Genomic DNA, 17108 nt, shown 5'->3' with positions numbered 1-17108 from the left:
AGATGTATACACATGTAAAAACTCACTGAGCACTTAGTATGCCTGTGTTATTAGTTATTACTCTGTTCCTACCTGAGTCTCATGTTTTCAACTGCTAGTAAACCAAAGGCTAAAGACCCTCTGTTTTACCTCCTCCCAAAGCAGGTCTCTAGAAGTAGGGGCTGGGGACTGCCCAGTGGGACGGAATTGGGACTGGTGTATAGGAATCCCCCTGCTTTGTACATCATGTTTCAAGCTCTTCACTAGGTCTTTTGAGTCAGTTACTTTCATCTGCTTTCTAGCTTCTGAAATTGAGTTGCTCTGGTCTCCTCTTCTGTTATTTCCATTCTTGTAAGTGGGTATGTCTTAAAACAGCTATTTGCCATATATTTATTTGTTGGTACTGGGGATTGAACCCAGAGATGCTTAACCACTGAGCCTCATCCCCAGCCCTTTTTATTTTGAGAAAGGGTCTTGCTTAGGGCCTCACTATATTGCTGAGACTGGCCTTAAACTTGTGATCCTCCTGCCTCAGCCTCCAGAGTCACTGGGATTACAGACTCACTTTTTTACCACATGGTACCATGTGGTACCATCCCTGGCATATACATATGTGTGTAAGCTATTATTTTAATCAAGAAGTTTATATTTTTAAATGTGAAATCAAGTTTGAATTCCTGAACTACCCAATGTATTTTGATTATTATTAAATAAATTGATAGATTTTTAATATTTCCTAGGAATTTTTGTTCTATAAGTATATATAAGTGAAATTGGTTGTGATTTTCCTTTTTCTGCTCTCTCTTTTTGATTTTTTTAAAAGGGGAGTTATATTAGAGTCCCTTTACTTTTCATTTTCTGGGGAATAGTTTGTATGAGCTTGAACGGCAGATTTCTTGAGAGTTTAGTAAATTCACTTATAGAATCATCTGTGCTTCATATTTCTCGTAGAAAGATTTTAAGCTACTGAGTAATTTTTTTCTTTAATCAGTTTTCTTAGATTTTTCTAGTAACATCCATTTTGTCTTAAGTTATTGGCAAAAAGTTTTAGTATTTACTTTAAAAATTTTCTACTATACCTGTAGTCATGTCCCCATTTTTATTTGAAATATTATTTATGCTACCTTTTGTTTTTCCTTGCATAATCTCATCAGAAATTTGTCAGTTTTATTATTCTTAATGAATCAACTTTTAGCATAGCCAAGTATTTATTCAGATTTTATAAATCTGTTCTTGTTATTCTGTAGATCAGAGTAGGTATGGAAAAGGAGAGGATGGACTTTCTCTCTAGAGTCTAAACATTCAAGAGCTATGAGGGTAACACTGAAACTTGAGAAATAGCTTTTTTTTTTTTTTTACAATAAAATGATATGGAAAAGGTTTCCCCTCAAATGCTGCTGTTATTTAAAACTAAGTTTAGCTGAGCATGGTGGCACATCCCTGCATTCCCAGTGGTTTGGGAGGCCAAGGCAGGAGGATTGCAAGTTCAAAGCCAGCCTCAGCAACTTAACAAGGCCCTAAGCAACTCAGTGAGACCTTGTCTCTAAATAAAATATAAAAGGGCTGGGAATGTGGCTCAGTGGTAAAGTGTCCCTGGGTTCATTCCCTGGTACCAAAACAAAAGAAAACAAAAACAAATGAACAAAAACCCCCAAAACCTGGAAGTTTAAAAACAATTTAGATAAACTTATGGATAATAGATATATATGAATTAAGAAATATTATGATTCTTTTGAGTACAGGATTTTCCATTGAACAAAGTTCTGCAAAGCAGTGCTATGCCTGTGAGAGAGTACAAAGCTAACTATATCTTTGGTTCAGTCTACATCTTTTTTCAGTACTGGGGATGGAACCAGGGCCCTTCTACCTGTGCTATTTCCCAGGCCCTTTTTATTTTTTGAGACAGGGTCTTGGTAAGTTGCCCAGGCTGGCCTGGAGCTTGGGCATCACCTGTTTCAGCCTCCTGATAAACTGTGATCACAGGTGTAATAGTGTAAATATACTTGGGCCTATTCACAAACTTCAATGTTTGGCTACATACCCTCCCCTTTGCTGAGGATCGAACCCAGGGCCTCACACATGCTAGGTGAGCACTCTACCGCTGAGCCACAACCCCAGCCCCCCACGTGTTTTTGTTTAACTTCTCTTCTTTAAGTTAAATTTCTTAAGGTTTAATATTTATTATGTTATCATTCTGTAACTCATCTCTGATTCATATGTTTAATAAGCATTTGGTTATATGACATGCTAGAAGAGAAAAAATAGAAAATAGTAGTTTCCAATTTTAAAATGTGTGTGTGTATACATATATTTTGTTATTATTGGTACCAGGAATGAACTCAGGGGCACTCTACCACTGAGCCACATCCCCAGCTCTTTCTAGTTTTTATTTGAGACAAGGTCTCACTAAGTTGCTTTGGCCCTTGCTAAATTGCTGAAGCTGGCCTTGAACTTGTGGTCCTCCCAAGGATCCTCCCAGATTGCTGGGTTACAGACTTATGTCCATCTTAAAAATTTATAATTTTAGATAGTTTATAACAGTCTCTCCTTTTTTTATTCCATCTCTGTTGTTCCATCAACAGATTTCTCTCATCTTCTCATATGTTCTAGTTGCAAGAGAAATGTAGCAGAGGTGTTGATAGTCTAAAATATTTTAAATATTTTTTTAAATATTTATTTTTTTAGTTATAGGTGGACACAATATCTTTATTTTATTTTTATGTGATGCTGAGGATCGAACCCAGTTCCTCACACATGGGAGGTGAACACTCTCCCTCTGAACTACAGTCCCAGTCCCTTAAATATTTTTTAAAAACAATTACTGTCAAGTCTTTCAAAATTTAATATTTGAAAATGTATTGTGGGTCTTTATTCATTCTAATACTATTTTTTATTAATATATACATACATATATATTTACTTACTTATTTTAGATCTCCAAGAGGTTTGTCTCATTCTCCTTGGGCTGTAAAAAAGATTAATCCCATCTGTAGTGATGATTATCGGAGTATATATCAAAAGAGACTAATTGATGAGGCTAAGATTTTGAAAAGCCTTCATCATCCAAACATTGTAGGTAAGTTTTAAATTTGTTACCAGTTACGTGGAATATTATTATTCTTTATATCCAGAAATAGTATAAATACTTTAACTGGTTTCACTAATCAAAATGAAGAGAATGGGGCTGAAGGTTGTCAGGAATCAAATTAATGTGGACAGTCTAAAAAAAAAAATTCTACCCTAATGCAGCGGCACATGCCTGTGGAACTCTGGAGGCTGAGGGAGGAGGATTATATATTCAAGGCCAGCCTTGGTAACTTAGGGAGATCTTGTCTTAAAATAAAAAGGGCTGGAGATGTAGCTTAGTGGTAGAGAAACCCTGGATTGAAGGGAAAAAAAAAATCTCATAAAAATCTTTTAAGTATATATTTAAACTTCGTGGGGATGTAGTCATTATGGTGCTGTCCTTTTAAAATGATCTTCATTTAATGGTAAAATCATTTTATTCAGGGAGGTACAGAATATAAAAAAAAATTTTAATTTGTGTTACTAGTGGCGACCACTGAAGGCATTTAAAATTTGGTCTACTGAATTAGTTTTGTAAATAATAGCTGTTTCATCGTATATTTGTTAGTATTAGTCCAGATTCATGCTTTCAATCACAGTGCTGTAAAAAAGACATGTTCTGTTTTCTTGAGGTTATCGTGCTTTTACTGAAGCCAGTGATGGCAGTCTGTGCCTTGCTATGGAGTATGGAGGTGAAAAGTCTCTAAATGATTTAATAGAGGAGCGAAATAAAGACAGCCAGCATGCCTTTCCAGCAGCTGTAATTTTAAAAGTTGCTTTGAACATGGCAAAAGGGCTAAAGGTAACTATATTTTTGTGGACTATGAAAATACTAAATACTTGTTATACATAATTACAATTTTTTTTTCTTCAAAGGAGGGAGTTAATCCTTAAGTCTGAATAGAGTCTCATATTGCAGAATGTACCATTTCTTTATTTTGATTAGGAAAGTATTGTTTAGGGCCCCCACATATGCCTGAAATAATCTAAGACCAGGTAGTTTTGCAATAGCGATTACATGTTAGACTTAGTTAACACAAATTTAGTAATTATTCCTGGGGGCATAGCCTTAACCCCTGTTGATATAAGCAAACCCCCTATGGATTACTTTGTGTGATGTTAAGTTTTAGGTATCATGGGTATACACATATAGGTTCAATGAAGAAAACTCTTCAGTGTTATGCAAAGAAATTATTGTAATTTTGGATAAATCATTTACACAGAAGTAACATTGGCTCCAAAAAACTATTGGGTGACTCAAAATTGGATCAGGTAATGATGATACTGATGCCAAAGTTGCATGTTAAAAATTCAAATGAAATTGATAAAACAGATTAGGAAAAAAAAGCAATGTTCCTAAATATTCTAATATTTTTATAAAGAAACTAATTTCAAATAGAATAAATTTAAAAATCTGAATTGTTTAGTAATATTTTTGATGTGTATGAATAATGAAATTAATAGTGTAAATATACTTGGGCCTATTCACTCTATGATGGATTGCATTTAAATTAAGTATGTAAACGTACCTGTGTAAAGAGCAGATCTACACCAAGAACAGTTGTGGGACACCACCCATGAATTAATTATTTGAGTTTATTTGAGGTCTTCACTGGCCTTTAGCCATTAGGTTTTACTTTGCAAACTATTTTGTGGCTCCTCCCACTCAATGGATTGCACAATGGACATGACCTCTATTTTCCTCCACTAGGGAGACTGCTTTTGTAGCTCCAGAGTAGGGTGTAACCTGTTGGAAACTGGACAGCCCACCTCCTACCTTATTTGGCAAAGAACATCCCATAGAAAACCGTTGATGCTTTCCCCTGTATAAATAAAGCACATGTGGGCTCTCTCACTCTTTCCAGTGTGGAAGCTTGATCGCTAGGATGGGAGAGCCACCTGCTACCCCACCTTTCTAAAATTACTTCCTGTGTCCTGTGGTTTCTTTGCTGTTTCTTTCTTAGCTTTATTTTGCAGCCAGCTGATTACACACAGAAGAAACCCAAATTCCACCACCCCTGTAGGACGTGGGCAAGAAACGGTCTCATTTCTAAGCTGGGCTCAGAGAGAAATGTTCAAATACTGATGAATGAACAAATAGCCATTTTGCAGGTCATTTTACAGTGTATTATTATTACTTGTCAAGTACAAAAAAGAGTTAATAAAACAAAATGTAGTGCATTTGCTTCCACTTCTGCTTCTGAATTATGTGGCCCTAAGTCACTTCTTCATTAACTCAGTAATTTGAGGGAGACACAGTGGTGTAGTCTTGGCTAACCAGGAAGCTAAGACAGCCTCAGTAACTTAGACCCTGTCTCGTCTCAAAATTAAAATATTTTTAAAAAGGGCTGGGGATTTAGTTTGGTGGTAAAGCACTCCTAAGTTAATCCCCAGTACTGAAAAAACAAACAAAAAACAATTTGAGGAAGATTTGTGGAAGATTCCAAAATCATTTCCAAAATACTAGCCTCAAGTAAAATTGAAGTTGGAAAACTGCAGTAGCGCCTTCTCATATGTAAATACATAGGATGGGTTTGAAAATACAAAGAAGTTAACATATACTTAGACATCTATCTTTAAGAAATCTTTCAGATTTATCAGAGATTTTCCCTTCTCTGGCTTCAAATAATTTGAAATTATGGTTGAATAAGTTTATAGTTTAGGAAGGGAATTCAAGTCACTGAACTTCAATTTTATTTGAAGGTTTTTTTTTTTTAATTTGTTTTCTTGTGGTGCTGAGGATTGAACCCATGACTTTGTGAATGCTAGGCAAGTGTTCTACCACTGAGCTACATCTCCAGTCCTGAAGGTTACATATGTCGATTAAGTTGTACTTCTGCTCACGGGTGTTGATTTTTTACAATTTTAGTATTTACACCAAGAAAAGAAACTGCTTCATGGAGATATAAAGTCTTCAAATGTTGTAATTAAAGGTGATTTTGAAACAATTAAAATCTGTGATGTAGGGGTCTCTCTACCATTGGATGAAAATATGACTGGTAAGTAATACTGTTTTAAATTTTTGTTTTTATACAACTTCAAAATTCCTGATTTTTATATGTAAAAATACATAGTAAATTCACATGCTTCAAAGATTTAAAACAAATTTTGAAAAATATATAATAAAAAGTATCCCTACTTTTCTATCTCACTTTGACTTAGCCTCCAGGCCCTCCTATGCCACATATGTTATTAGCTTTACTATTAGCTTATGTTTTAACTGAAGATAGGCTTGGGAAAGATTTCTAATATGGATTGAGATTTTTAAGATATAAAACATCTTGGAATGGAAAATAAAATTTTTTAACAAGATTTTTGAAAGGGACTCACTTAATTTCAATAATGTGATGAAATTTGGGAAACTGCTCGAAGAAACTGGAGTAGAACTAGGAAAGAGGAATGTTAGTAAAAATCAGTCTTCTGCTTTTTGCTTTTTGGCCCAGCCCAACCCAGTCTTCCCTCTGCATTATAAATACTGATCATTCTCAGAAATTTAAGATATGTTCTTGGTGAGAACCAAGAGCCAGCCTTAAGAAAGGGCCTTTTTTTTTTTAATATATGAATATAAGTTAAAAGGATGGCCCATGACTGCTTTTATGGGTCATATGTAAACCTTAATTTTTAGCAGAAATAAAAGTTTACGGGCGGGGGTGGGTAGGAATGATGGTGGAATGAGATGAACATCATTACCCTAGGTACATGTATGACTGCACATGTGGTGCAACTCTACATTGTGTACAACCAGTGAAATGAAAAGTTATGCTCCATTTGTGTATAATGAATCAAAATGCATCTGCTATCATGTATAAGTAATTAGAATAAAACAAGTTTACAAATTGAATTGAGGGCAAAAGCCAGAATAAATAGTGATTATAATGATATCTATAATTAATAAAAATAGAATTGTCCTGTATCCTTATGCTAAATAACTACAACAAAGTCAAAACTTTGGGGAAAAACAGAAATTCTTGAAAGATAATAAAAATGAGATTTTCTTAATGTCATTTTCTCAAAACTTAATAATCAAGTAGACAAAACTAAGTAAGGAATCTGAATAATATGATTAAACTCTTTGTATTAGTATATTTATTAAAAATTCCAGATGGCGCACACCTATAATCCTAGCAATGCCTCTAATCCCAGCAATTCAGGAGAATGAGGCAAGTTCTAGGGCAGCCTCAGCAACTTGGTGAGACACTGTCTCAACACATAGTAAGGGCTGGGGGTGGAGCTCAGTGAAAGAGCACCCACACCTAGGTTCAGTCCTTACTACAGGGGTAGGGGGAAATTAATATTAAAATTGGCCATGTATTATTAGGTCACAAAAGAAAACTTCAGATTATAAAAGTAGTGTAGTAGTTGGCATGTGTTGATGTCAGTGCTGTAAATCTAGAAATATGTAGCAAAATTGGAAATAAAAACTCCTAATTTTTTTTTTTATAAATTTAAAACACTTGTAAATAATTTTTGGCTGAAAGGAAAAATCAAATTCCAGTTAGAAAATATTCAAAAAATACAAATTTACAACAAATCAAAACCTAGTTAATATAGTTAAAACTATTCAAAGGAAAACTTTTTCATTATTTAACTTTTATGAAATTGAGTTATACTTAAAAAAAAAAACACCCTAGGGCGGGGCTATAGCTCAGTGGTAGAGCTCTTGCCTCGAATGTGTGAGGCACTGGGTTCGATCCTCAGCACCACATTAAAAAAAAAGATATTGTGTCCATCTACAACTAAAAAAATATTTTTTAAAAATGAAACCCTAAGAGGGGCTGGGTTGTGGCTCAGTGGTAGAGCACTTGGCCTCGAAAGTGTGAGGCATTGGGTTCGATCTCGGCACCACATAAAAATAAACAAACAAAAAAATGAAACCCTAAGAAAAGCGGAAAACAGCAATGAATAGAAAATTTATAAGTTTTACAAAATTAATTTAGAAACCACTCATTCCAAAAAACCAAATGCCAAATGTTTTCTCTTATATAAGGAGGCTGATTCATAGTTGGGAGGGAGAACATGGGAGGAATAGATGAACCCTAGATAGGGCAGAGGGGTGGGAAGGGAAGGGGCAGGGGGTTAGAAATGATGGTGGAATGTGATGGACATCATTATCCAAAGTACATTTATGAAGACATGAATTGGTGTGAATATACTATGTATACAACCAGAGATATGAAAAATTTTGCTCTATATATGTAATATGAATTGTAATGCATTCTGTCATATATAAATAAAAATTTAGAAACCACTAAGATGTATTTGGAAATTTAACAACAAAAATTTAACCTATGGGCCAAAGAAAACAATAAGGGAAATTGGAGAGTATTTTGAATGAAATAATAAGGAAATACAACATTAAAATATGTGAGGGAAAGCTAAAGCAAGGCCTAGAGGGAAATCTGTAGCTATTAGTGACTATAGTTAAAAAAAAATAGTTCTAAATGAATCACCTGTATTCACTTGCAAGCTAGAAAAGAGCAAGACAGATCCAAAGGAGACCAGAGAAAGGGAATAAGAAATATATGAATAGAAATCAGAAGAAAAAATAAACACTAGAAAATATTAGTAAAGCCTAAAGCTGGTTCATAGAAAAGATAATAAAAGTTATAAGTCCCTATAGACTGATCCGGAAAAAAAAGAAAACAATGTCAGGAATGCAAAAGAAATACAGCTGTAGATTCTACACATATATAAAGAATAAGATAGTTTATACCACTAAATTGGATAACTTAAAATGAAAAGGATAATTGCCTTAAAAATATAATTACAAAAATTGATATAGGAAGAAAATAGGGAATCTAAATAGCCTTACATCTATTAAAGAAACATTCCCACAAGGAAAACTCAAGAGCTAAATGTTTCTACTGTTGATTTCTTTTGAACATTAGAGAAATCTATAAAACCATTAGAAAAAGTAAAGTTAGCTATTATATTTCTGTATATTATCAATAAATAATAAAAATTCCATTTTTAAGTGTCAAAACTCAAAAAATATTCAAGAATTAATCTAACAAGTCTAAGGTCTCTATATTGAAAACCACAAAGCATCACTGAGAGAATTAAGTAATATATATAACTAAATGGAGAAATAGTGCGATTATAGACTGGAAAACTCAATACTGTTGAGATGTTAATTCTTCCCAAATTGACGTAGAGATTCAGTCTATTCCCAGTCAGAATTATAGATGAAATTGATGAATTGACTCTAAAATTTAAATAGAAATGTGAGTGGACCTGTGTCATTCCTAAGCAGAGCCAGTGTATGATTTGACCCTTTCCTGATTTTCTGACTTAGCAATCATGAAAGCATTGAAATGAAATTTCATCCTCCGTTCTATGACAGCAAGTTCACAAAACGAAGAACCTGAGGCCCATTAGGTATCTGCCCAAGGCTGACAGCTTGCATGTATTTGAATTCTGATGAGGCCGTCTTGCTCTAGAGTATGAAATCTTGTTATCCACAATCTATTTATATTCCTACTATTTTCTAAGAGAATTGTTTCCCTATGTCTTGACAACTGATCGCCTTTTGAAATTTAACATTCTGATACAGGGAAAGTACCTTATCAATGAAGTTGAATGTGTTTTCATGTCTGCTGGATATGATTAGCCTGTGAACCATTTGCCCATTTTTATTGTGTAGCTTTTCTTCTTAGGGATTTCTAATGCTGCCCTCATAATTTTATTTGCATTTTGCTTATTTCAGTGACTGATCCTGAGGCCTGTTACATTGGTACTGAGCCATGGAAGCCCAAGGAAGCTTTAGAGGAAAATGGCATTATTACTGATAAGGCAGACATATTTGCATATGGCCTTACTCTGTGGGAAATGATGACTTTATCTATTCCACACTTTAATTTTGATGATGATGATGATGATGAAGGTACAGTTTTGTTTTATTATTATTGTGTTGTTTTCAGTTCTAGGAATCCAACCTAAGGCCTTGCACATGCTAGGTAAATGCTCTACCACTGAACTACACCCCCAGACCAGTGGTATGAATAGAACATAAATCAATGTCTTTGCTTCACATTGAAGATTTGCTTATACATTTATATATTTACATTAAGATAAAATTCTTAAAAAGCAAGATGTTTGACTTAGTAGATAGTTTGTAACGTACATAGTATATTAATACTAGTGATTAATTTGGTTATGTTTAATGTCACATAATTGAGATTTAGATTGATCGAAAATAGGGAAATAAATTTAGGTCTAGGAAGGGGAAAATGGCTCACACCTATAATCCCAGCAGCTCTGGAGTCTGAGACAATCGTAAGTTCAAAGCCAGCCTCATCAATGTCTCTAAAATAGGACTCACTCAGAGGTTGAGAGCCCCCGAGTTAAATCTAGAGAAACAAAGTTACCTTAAAAACTCCCCTTGAGAAAAAAATACTGAAAAGTTATCATAGGAGGAATATGGGTTGGTAGCCTAAAAATCTAAGACAATAGTAATCTACTCAATGGCATGTTGACTGAAGAGATTGCCTGTGGTATAATGGACACTATATTGGATAAGTTCTTACTTCAAGAAGGTAAGCTATTAAGCTTTTCCATGACCTCAAATGGTTTAGCTTATTTCAACCTCTAATTTCTTTGTGAGCAGATAAAACTTTTGATGAAGATGACTTCAATGATGAGGCATATTATGCAGCTTTGGGAACCAGGCCACCTATTAATATGGAAGAACTTGATGAATCCTACCAGAAAGTAATTGAACTCTTCTCTGTATGCACTAATGAAGATCCTAAAGATCGTCCCTCTGCCGCACACATTGTTGAAGCTTTAGAACTAGATGGCCAGTGATCATGTCATGACCACCTCACCATGTATGGTTTGTGTAACTGTTCTGTTTATTTGGATACATTTATATAGTTACTATGATGATCTACAGTTACTAGTCTCTGAAAGAGGCCTATTGTAGGACCATAGTATTGTTAACATTTGAATTACTTCTTAAGGCTATATTTTATATTTGCATGATAAGCACTCAGTATTATACTGGATTTTCTGTGAAGTTTAAAAAACTAGCTCTGCAGGCCCTTAAATGTTGCTCATATAGAGTTAAAACACTAACTATAAATGTTGTAAACTGTCTAATATTAATTTGAATTGAATGACCAGAACTTTTACTAATGATCGTTCTTACATATTTTCTTTTTATGGATCTATTAAAATTAGCACTTTATGCAGTGCAAAAGCCTGCATTTGCTTCTGTTTTTTGGCTGATGTACTTATAAATGGTCACTAGAACTTGAAGAAAAAAATGACTCAGTAGAATAGCTCCTTGGGTAATTTGATTCTTTGGCTTGTATTTTCTGTACTGATCCCTTTTTTAGTTTTTATTTATTAATCTATACTGCATTTCAAGGTTGTGTAAAAATAATAGAACTCAAGTAAGACAATACAAAATAAAAGATAATTTTCATACTGAATAGTCTCAGCATTATCTTACTTTATACTCTAGTTGATTTGAGTGTTGTTGTTAAACTTCTTGAGTGAATGCAAGTATATTTCTTTCCCTTTCTTGACCTTATTTTGTTAATCTGTAAAACAAAGTTGATTTGTATCAGTAGTTTCTATCTGCCACAACCTTGGAATTTTCAAAATTACTGAATTGTAATTGTGAATCTAGTTGTTGTACTCACACTTGGCTATAATGTTAAAAATTAAAGTGCCAAGAAAGCAAATCGAAAAGTTAATTAAGAAATCTAATGTATAATTTTGTATCCTGACACTCAATAGTGTTACCATCCTCATTCTGACTTGTATATTGTGTCATTCTTTGCTAAATTAACAAAGTGCCCATTCTCAATAGGAGGACTAGCAGTTCCTGTTTATAAGCCATAAAGCATTAAGTGGATTAAAAAAGAAAAAACAAATTGATACTTTTCATTGAAAAGTTCCAGTTCCTAGAGTTGGAACAAAATAATCCAGCATGCTTCCCCCCTTTAGTTTGGGTAAATCAACACAAGATTATAGCAATTTGCTACCAACTTCAAGAAAATGGTTTTTATTCTTATTCTAGAACTATGTCTCAGATGTAAACTTATTTTGTTTATATGCCCTCATTTTCAAGAGCAACCTGTGACTGGGTCGACACAGCAGGACTTTTTGCTGAATAACTTAGCAAATTAAAACAGGTGGCTTTCTCACCTCCTAGAGAACCTTTGCCTTTACTACCAGTATAAGGCCTCTGGAAGTCTGTTTGCATCTGTAAAATGGAGATAATTAGCAGCTGCCTAGAAAATGTTAATTTTTCTTTCATGTCTCCTGGTTCCTTTTTGACCTGTAATTTGTTTATCAGAATAAAAATAACAAAAGGATCTTTAATTGAAGATACTATATGTAAAAACTTGGGTTCAGGAAAAAAAAAGTGCTTATAGCCTTAAATGCTATATTAAAAAGGCTAGAAACTCAGTGAGCCAAGTACATAGGATAAACAAAACAGCCTCCTATTCTAGATTGCTGTAACAAACTATCATAAGCTAGGTGGCTTACAAAGAAACTTCTTGGACTTTGGATAGAGCTCACTAGTACAGCATTTATTTAGTGTGCTTGAGACCCTGGGTTAGGTTCCTGATACTGCAAAACAAATTTCAATTCTGGAAACTGGAAAGGTCCCAACATCAAGGTGGTATCTTAGTGAGGATCCATTTCCTCATAGATGGCATCTCTGGTCCTCAAATAGTAGAAATGGGCAAGGCAACTCCCTAAAGCTTCCTTTGTAAAGGCACTAATCCCACTCAGGTCTTCATCCTAATGAGCTAATCACACCCCTGCCAAGCCCCACATCTTAATATCTATCACCTTGGGGATTACAACTTCAACATGTGAATTTTCAGAGGGCACATTCAGCATCTATCTCCCTCCCATTAGGAAAAGAAATTAACCAAAATGTATAAAACAATCTATCATACGTAGAAAACTTAAAACAAGCCTAATAGAAGCAATACCAAGTTGAGTGTTTAAAAATACGAATAAAATTGATAAACTATAGCAAGACTCATCTAGAAAGGAAAAAAAACACATATAATGAATGAGAAAAAGGAAACTGCAGAGCCTACAAAGATTCTCATTCATGAACACATGAAAATCCTAAACAAAACACTAGTGAAATCCAGCAACAAAAACATCAAGATCAAAATTTCTAAAAATTTTTTAAAAATTTCTTTCTTGTAAGGGTATCCATATCTACAAAGATGGTATTGTAAAAATATAGAAGTTTTGAAAGATTTTCCTGTGAGATGAAACAAAGATACCCACTACCATCTCTCACGAAACCCTGTAATGGACTGGAGATCTTAGATAATATTTTAAGAACAAGAAGACTCTAAAAAGAAGAAATAATTAATTCATAGATGGTGAGTTGAATACACAAATAATTAAATTTAGATTTTGAAGATTACAAAGTCAATGTAGAGAAGTCAGTCATATCAGCAAGTATGAAACTTCAAAAATATACTATTAAAGATATCAAATCTAAGTGATGTATGACAAAACTATAAAATGATTGTGAAACTAAATATAGAAGTGTTTGCAGGCAAGAGTAAAAAAAATTCACCTTTTTTTGGGACAAGTTTAATATGAAAATGTACATGCTGGATGTGGGGGAACACACTTGTAATCCCAGCTACTTGGAAGGCTATGGCAGGAGAACCATGAGGCCAGCCAGGGCAACAAAGCCTTGTCTCAGGATTGGCTTGTGTAAATAATTTCAGCAAGCTGTGATTTAGGGGCTGTCCCTAGTTGTTTGATACTGGGCCCTGAAGTGATTAAGTCAGGTAGTTAATGGTCCTGAATTTGACAGGCCAATGATAAAGTTGGTTGGTAGAATGGGCTCTGGATTAGCTGGCCAGCACTGAGAGTAAAGAATTGTTTATCTCTAATAATTTGCTAATCCTGGGTGGGAAAATCTTACTGAGTAAGGCCCTGAACACAGGGGGAAAAGAAAGAGAGTTAATATAAACAACCTCATCATCTTGGGGGAAGATTTCTTAAGAAAGCATCAATCGTCAGGAAAAAAAAAAAAAAAAACCACTGATAAATTGAATGACACTAAAGAATTTCAAGATTAGTAACAGAAAATTAAAAATATAGCTGTGCATTGTGGCACATGACTATAAGAGAATGAGGCAGAAGCATCAGAAGTTTGAGGCCAGCCTCAGCAATTTAGCAAAACTCTGTCTCAATATAAATTTTAAATAAATTAATTACTTAAAAAGGAATGGAGATGCAGTTCAGTGATAAGTGCCCCTGAGATCAATCTCTAATACCCCCCCCCCAAAAAGCCACAAAATAGAAGAAAATATTTCCAACCCATCAAACTGACAATATATATCTTGAATATGTAAACAACTAAACATCAATAAGTTAAAGACATAAAAGAGATAAAAAGGGCTTGAATAGTCACAACCTAAAACTGCACATCAACAATATGGAAAAATTTTATGTTCTCATGATGAAATATATGACACTAAAAATGAATTATAGCTACATGCCACAATGTGGATGCATCAATTTACAGAAAATTCAAAATATACAAAAAGTGTCATGTGAAAAGCTAACTGCAATTTGAGGAAACTAAAGAATTAAGAGCATAAAAAAATGACTTATAAAAAAATGACTTCTAAGATGCTGGCAATGTTTTTTATTTTTTAACCTGGGGAATTGAAGGTATTTGCTTTGTAAGAAACTCACTGTTGAGTTGTACATTTCAAAATAAATTTTCTGATTTGCAGAAAAGCTGCAAAAAAGAGTTCCCACATGCCTCATACCACACTTCCCATAATAACATTTTACATCACTACAGTATTTTTGCAATAATCAATGAATCAGTACTAAAATCCACATTGTTATTAAAATTTATTTATTTTCACTTATTGAACTTTTTCCATTTCACCATCCCATTTGGGATACCCCATTACATTTAGGAGTCATGACCCCCTGGCTATGATAGTTTCTCAGACTTTCTCTGTTCTTAATCACTTTGACAGTTTTAAGGCACACTGGTCAGGTATTCTATAGCATACCTCATCTTGTACATTCTAGGCTCATCTCGTACATTCGTTGCCCCAGCTCTAGAATGAACCATTTCTCCAAGGACCTCTTGTTCTTCTTTATAGAGAAACCAAGATCTGGATGCTAGAAGTGCTCACTGCTGTTGGGGTCTCATTGCTATGAGGCCCTTTCAGTGTATTTTGTACTTGCTTCTCCTATTAATACTTTAAAAATGTTTTTAAAAAAACTACAAAACCAGCAAAAATTATCAACAGAAAATTATGACATGCATTAAAAGTAGAAATGAATCCTTGAAATACAAGTCTAAGACATACCCAAGTGAATCGAGTTGTAAAAGAACTGTGTATGTATTTAATTAATCTGAAGTAATATTTTTACTCATACCCAAAGAATTATAGAGAAGCTGCTTTTTAGGGTTGTATCTATTTCCATATCATCTAATCATTTTTTTCCCAAAGAGCATCTACTGTTCTTATAATAAAAAACAATTTATCAGAGCATTCAATTGAATAATAGAACAAATGGAATGTTAAGAATTTTATCTGATTCATCACACAAGCAGCAGGGCTGGGGATATAGCTAAATTGATAAGAGTGCTTGCCTAGCATGCACAAAGCCCTGGGTTCAATCCCCAGCACCAGCAAAAGGGAGGGGGGGGGGGGGAAGCATTGAGCAAATAAAATCATGTTAATAAAAATTTTTAAATAAAATATTTTAAAAGAATTTTAAAAAATCAGCAGTGCAGAAAATAGCATTAAAATGTTTTTGTAATTACACACATTTTAACACTTTCACATTCCTTTTGGAACCCAGGTTTTAGAATTTGGAACCGTGTTAACTTACAGGCAAATAAAAATTGTAGACTAACAGATTTTACACAAATTGGAAAAGTACTTCCTCAAATTCTTATGGTCAGATACCAGTTCAATGATTTTTAAGAATCAAAACAATCTGAATAGTTTTTTGCTTTTCACTTATGTATTCAAGAATAATACTACAAAAATGTGTGCACATGCTGGGTACAGTGGCACACACCTGCAATCTCCAGCAGCTTTGGAGGTTGAGGCAGGAGGATGGCAAATTCAAAGCCAGCCTCAGCATAAGTGAGACCCTGTCTCTGAATAAGATACAAAATAGATCTAGGGATGTGGCTCAGTGGTCAGTAACCCCTCCCCCACCAAAAAAGAAAAAAAAAAGTGTGTACATTTAAGTGTGTGGTATTTTCATAACGTTGACATGTTCTCTGGTCCACCAGCTCAGATATATTTATAAACCTTGATTCTGTTACCACAAATTTTGAAGAGGCTTTTGCCAGATATCTGAGTGAGGACAAGTGAAACAAACAAACAAAAAAAGTGAAACCAAAATAATCATCTAATCCAACTAGGATCCATTATGTTAATAACTTCAATTACCAGAAACAAGTTCCCTAAAGTTAAGTAGCAGTACCCGCATTTTCTTTCTTTTGGTACCAGGGATTAAACCCAGAGGTGCTTAACCAATGAACAACATCCCCAACCTTTTTTTGAGACAGGGTCTCACTAAGTTGCTTAGGGACTCACTAAATTGTTGAGCCTGGTCTCGAACTTGCAATCTCTGGCTCAGCCTCCCAAGCTGCTGAGGTTGTAGGCATTCACCACCACGCCTGGCAGTATGGCAGTACCTGCATTTTTATTCAACAAAAATTACAATAGTGTAGTCACTAAGTATAATTTTGATTCAGTGTGATGAAAAATGTGCATTTGATTTTCAAAGATTAAAACAGTAAGATATGGAATTATGTTCTACATAAATGAGTACAGGATATCTTACTCATTCCTTACCATCTTTTCTAACAAGAAATTAAAAATGCTCTATTTAGCTGAGTTGCTACAGATAAATGCTTGTAAAGTGAGAATTCTGAGGAGAAGTCAGAAATTCCACCTTAAAAAATTGGGTATGTAAATTACTTGCCTGGATTTAGATTTGCCTCTTTCCTTCTGATGTAGTATAATATAATCCTGGACTAAAAGAGTACTGCTTTATAAAAGATAACTGCCCCA

The 17108-nt window shown here is 34.2% G+C and overlaps 1 protein-coding gene across 3 annotated transcripts in view; it reads left to right on the top strand.

Moving 5' to 3' along the window:
• Pbk (PDZ binding kinase) overlaps positions 1-11442 on the top strand; it is a 29122-nt gene extending 17680 nt beyond the window's left edge. For all 3 annotated transcript variants that reach the window (XM_071609255.1, XM_071609254.1, XM_027927133.2), the window contains 5 exons: positions 2913-3055; positions 3678-3847; positions 5915-6044; positions 9752-9928; positions 10652-11442. In XM_071609255.1, coding sequence (XP_071465356.1) covers positions 2913-3055; positions 3678-3847; positions 5915-6044; positions 9752-9928; positions 10652-10851 — 820 coding nt within the window. In that variant the 3' untranslated portion in view covers positions 10852-11442. The remainder of the gene's footprint in view (positions 1-2912; positions 3056-3677; positions 3848-5914; positions 6045-9751; positions 9929-10651) is intronic.
• Positions 11443-17108: the final 5666 nt, after the last annotated feature.

This window comes from Marmota flaviventris, chromosome 3 (assembly GCF_047511675.1).
Source record: "Marmota flaviventris isolate mMarFla1 chromosome 3, mMarFla1.hap1, whole genome shotgun sequence".
In the NCBI taxonomy this organism is placed as follows: domain Eukaryota; kingdom Metazoa; phylum Chordata; class Mammalia; order Rodentia; family Sciuridae; genus Marmota; species Marmota flaviventris.
Note: the sequence above shows the minus strand (reverse complement) of the source record. Positions and strands in the feature narration are given on the sequence as shown.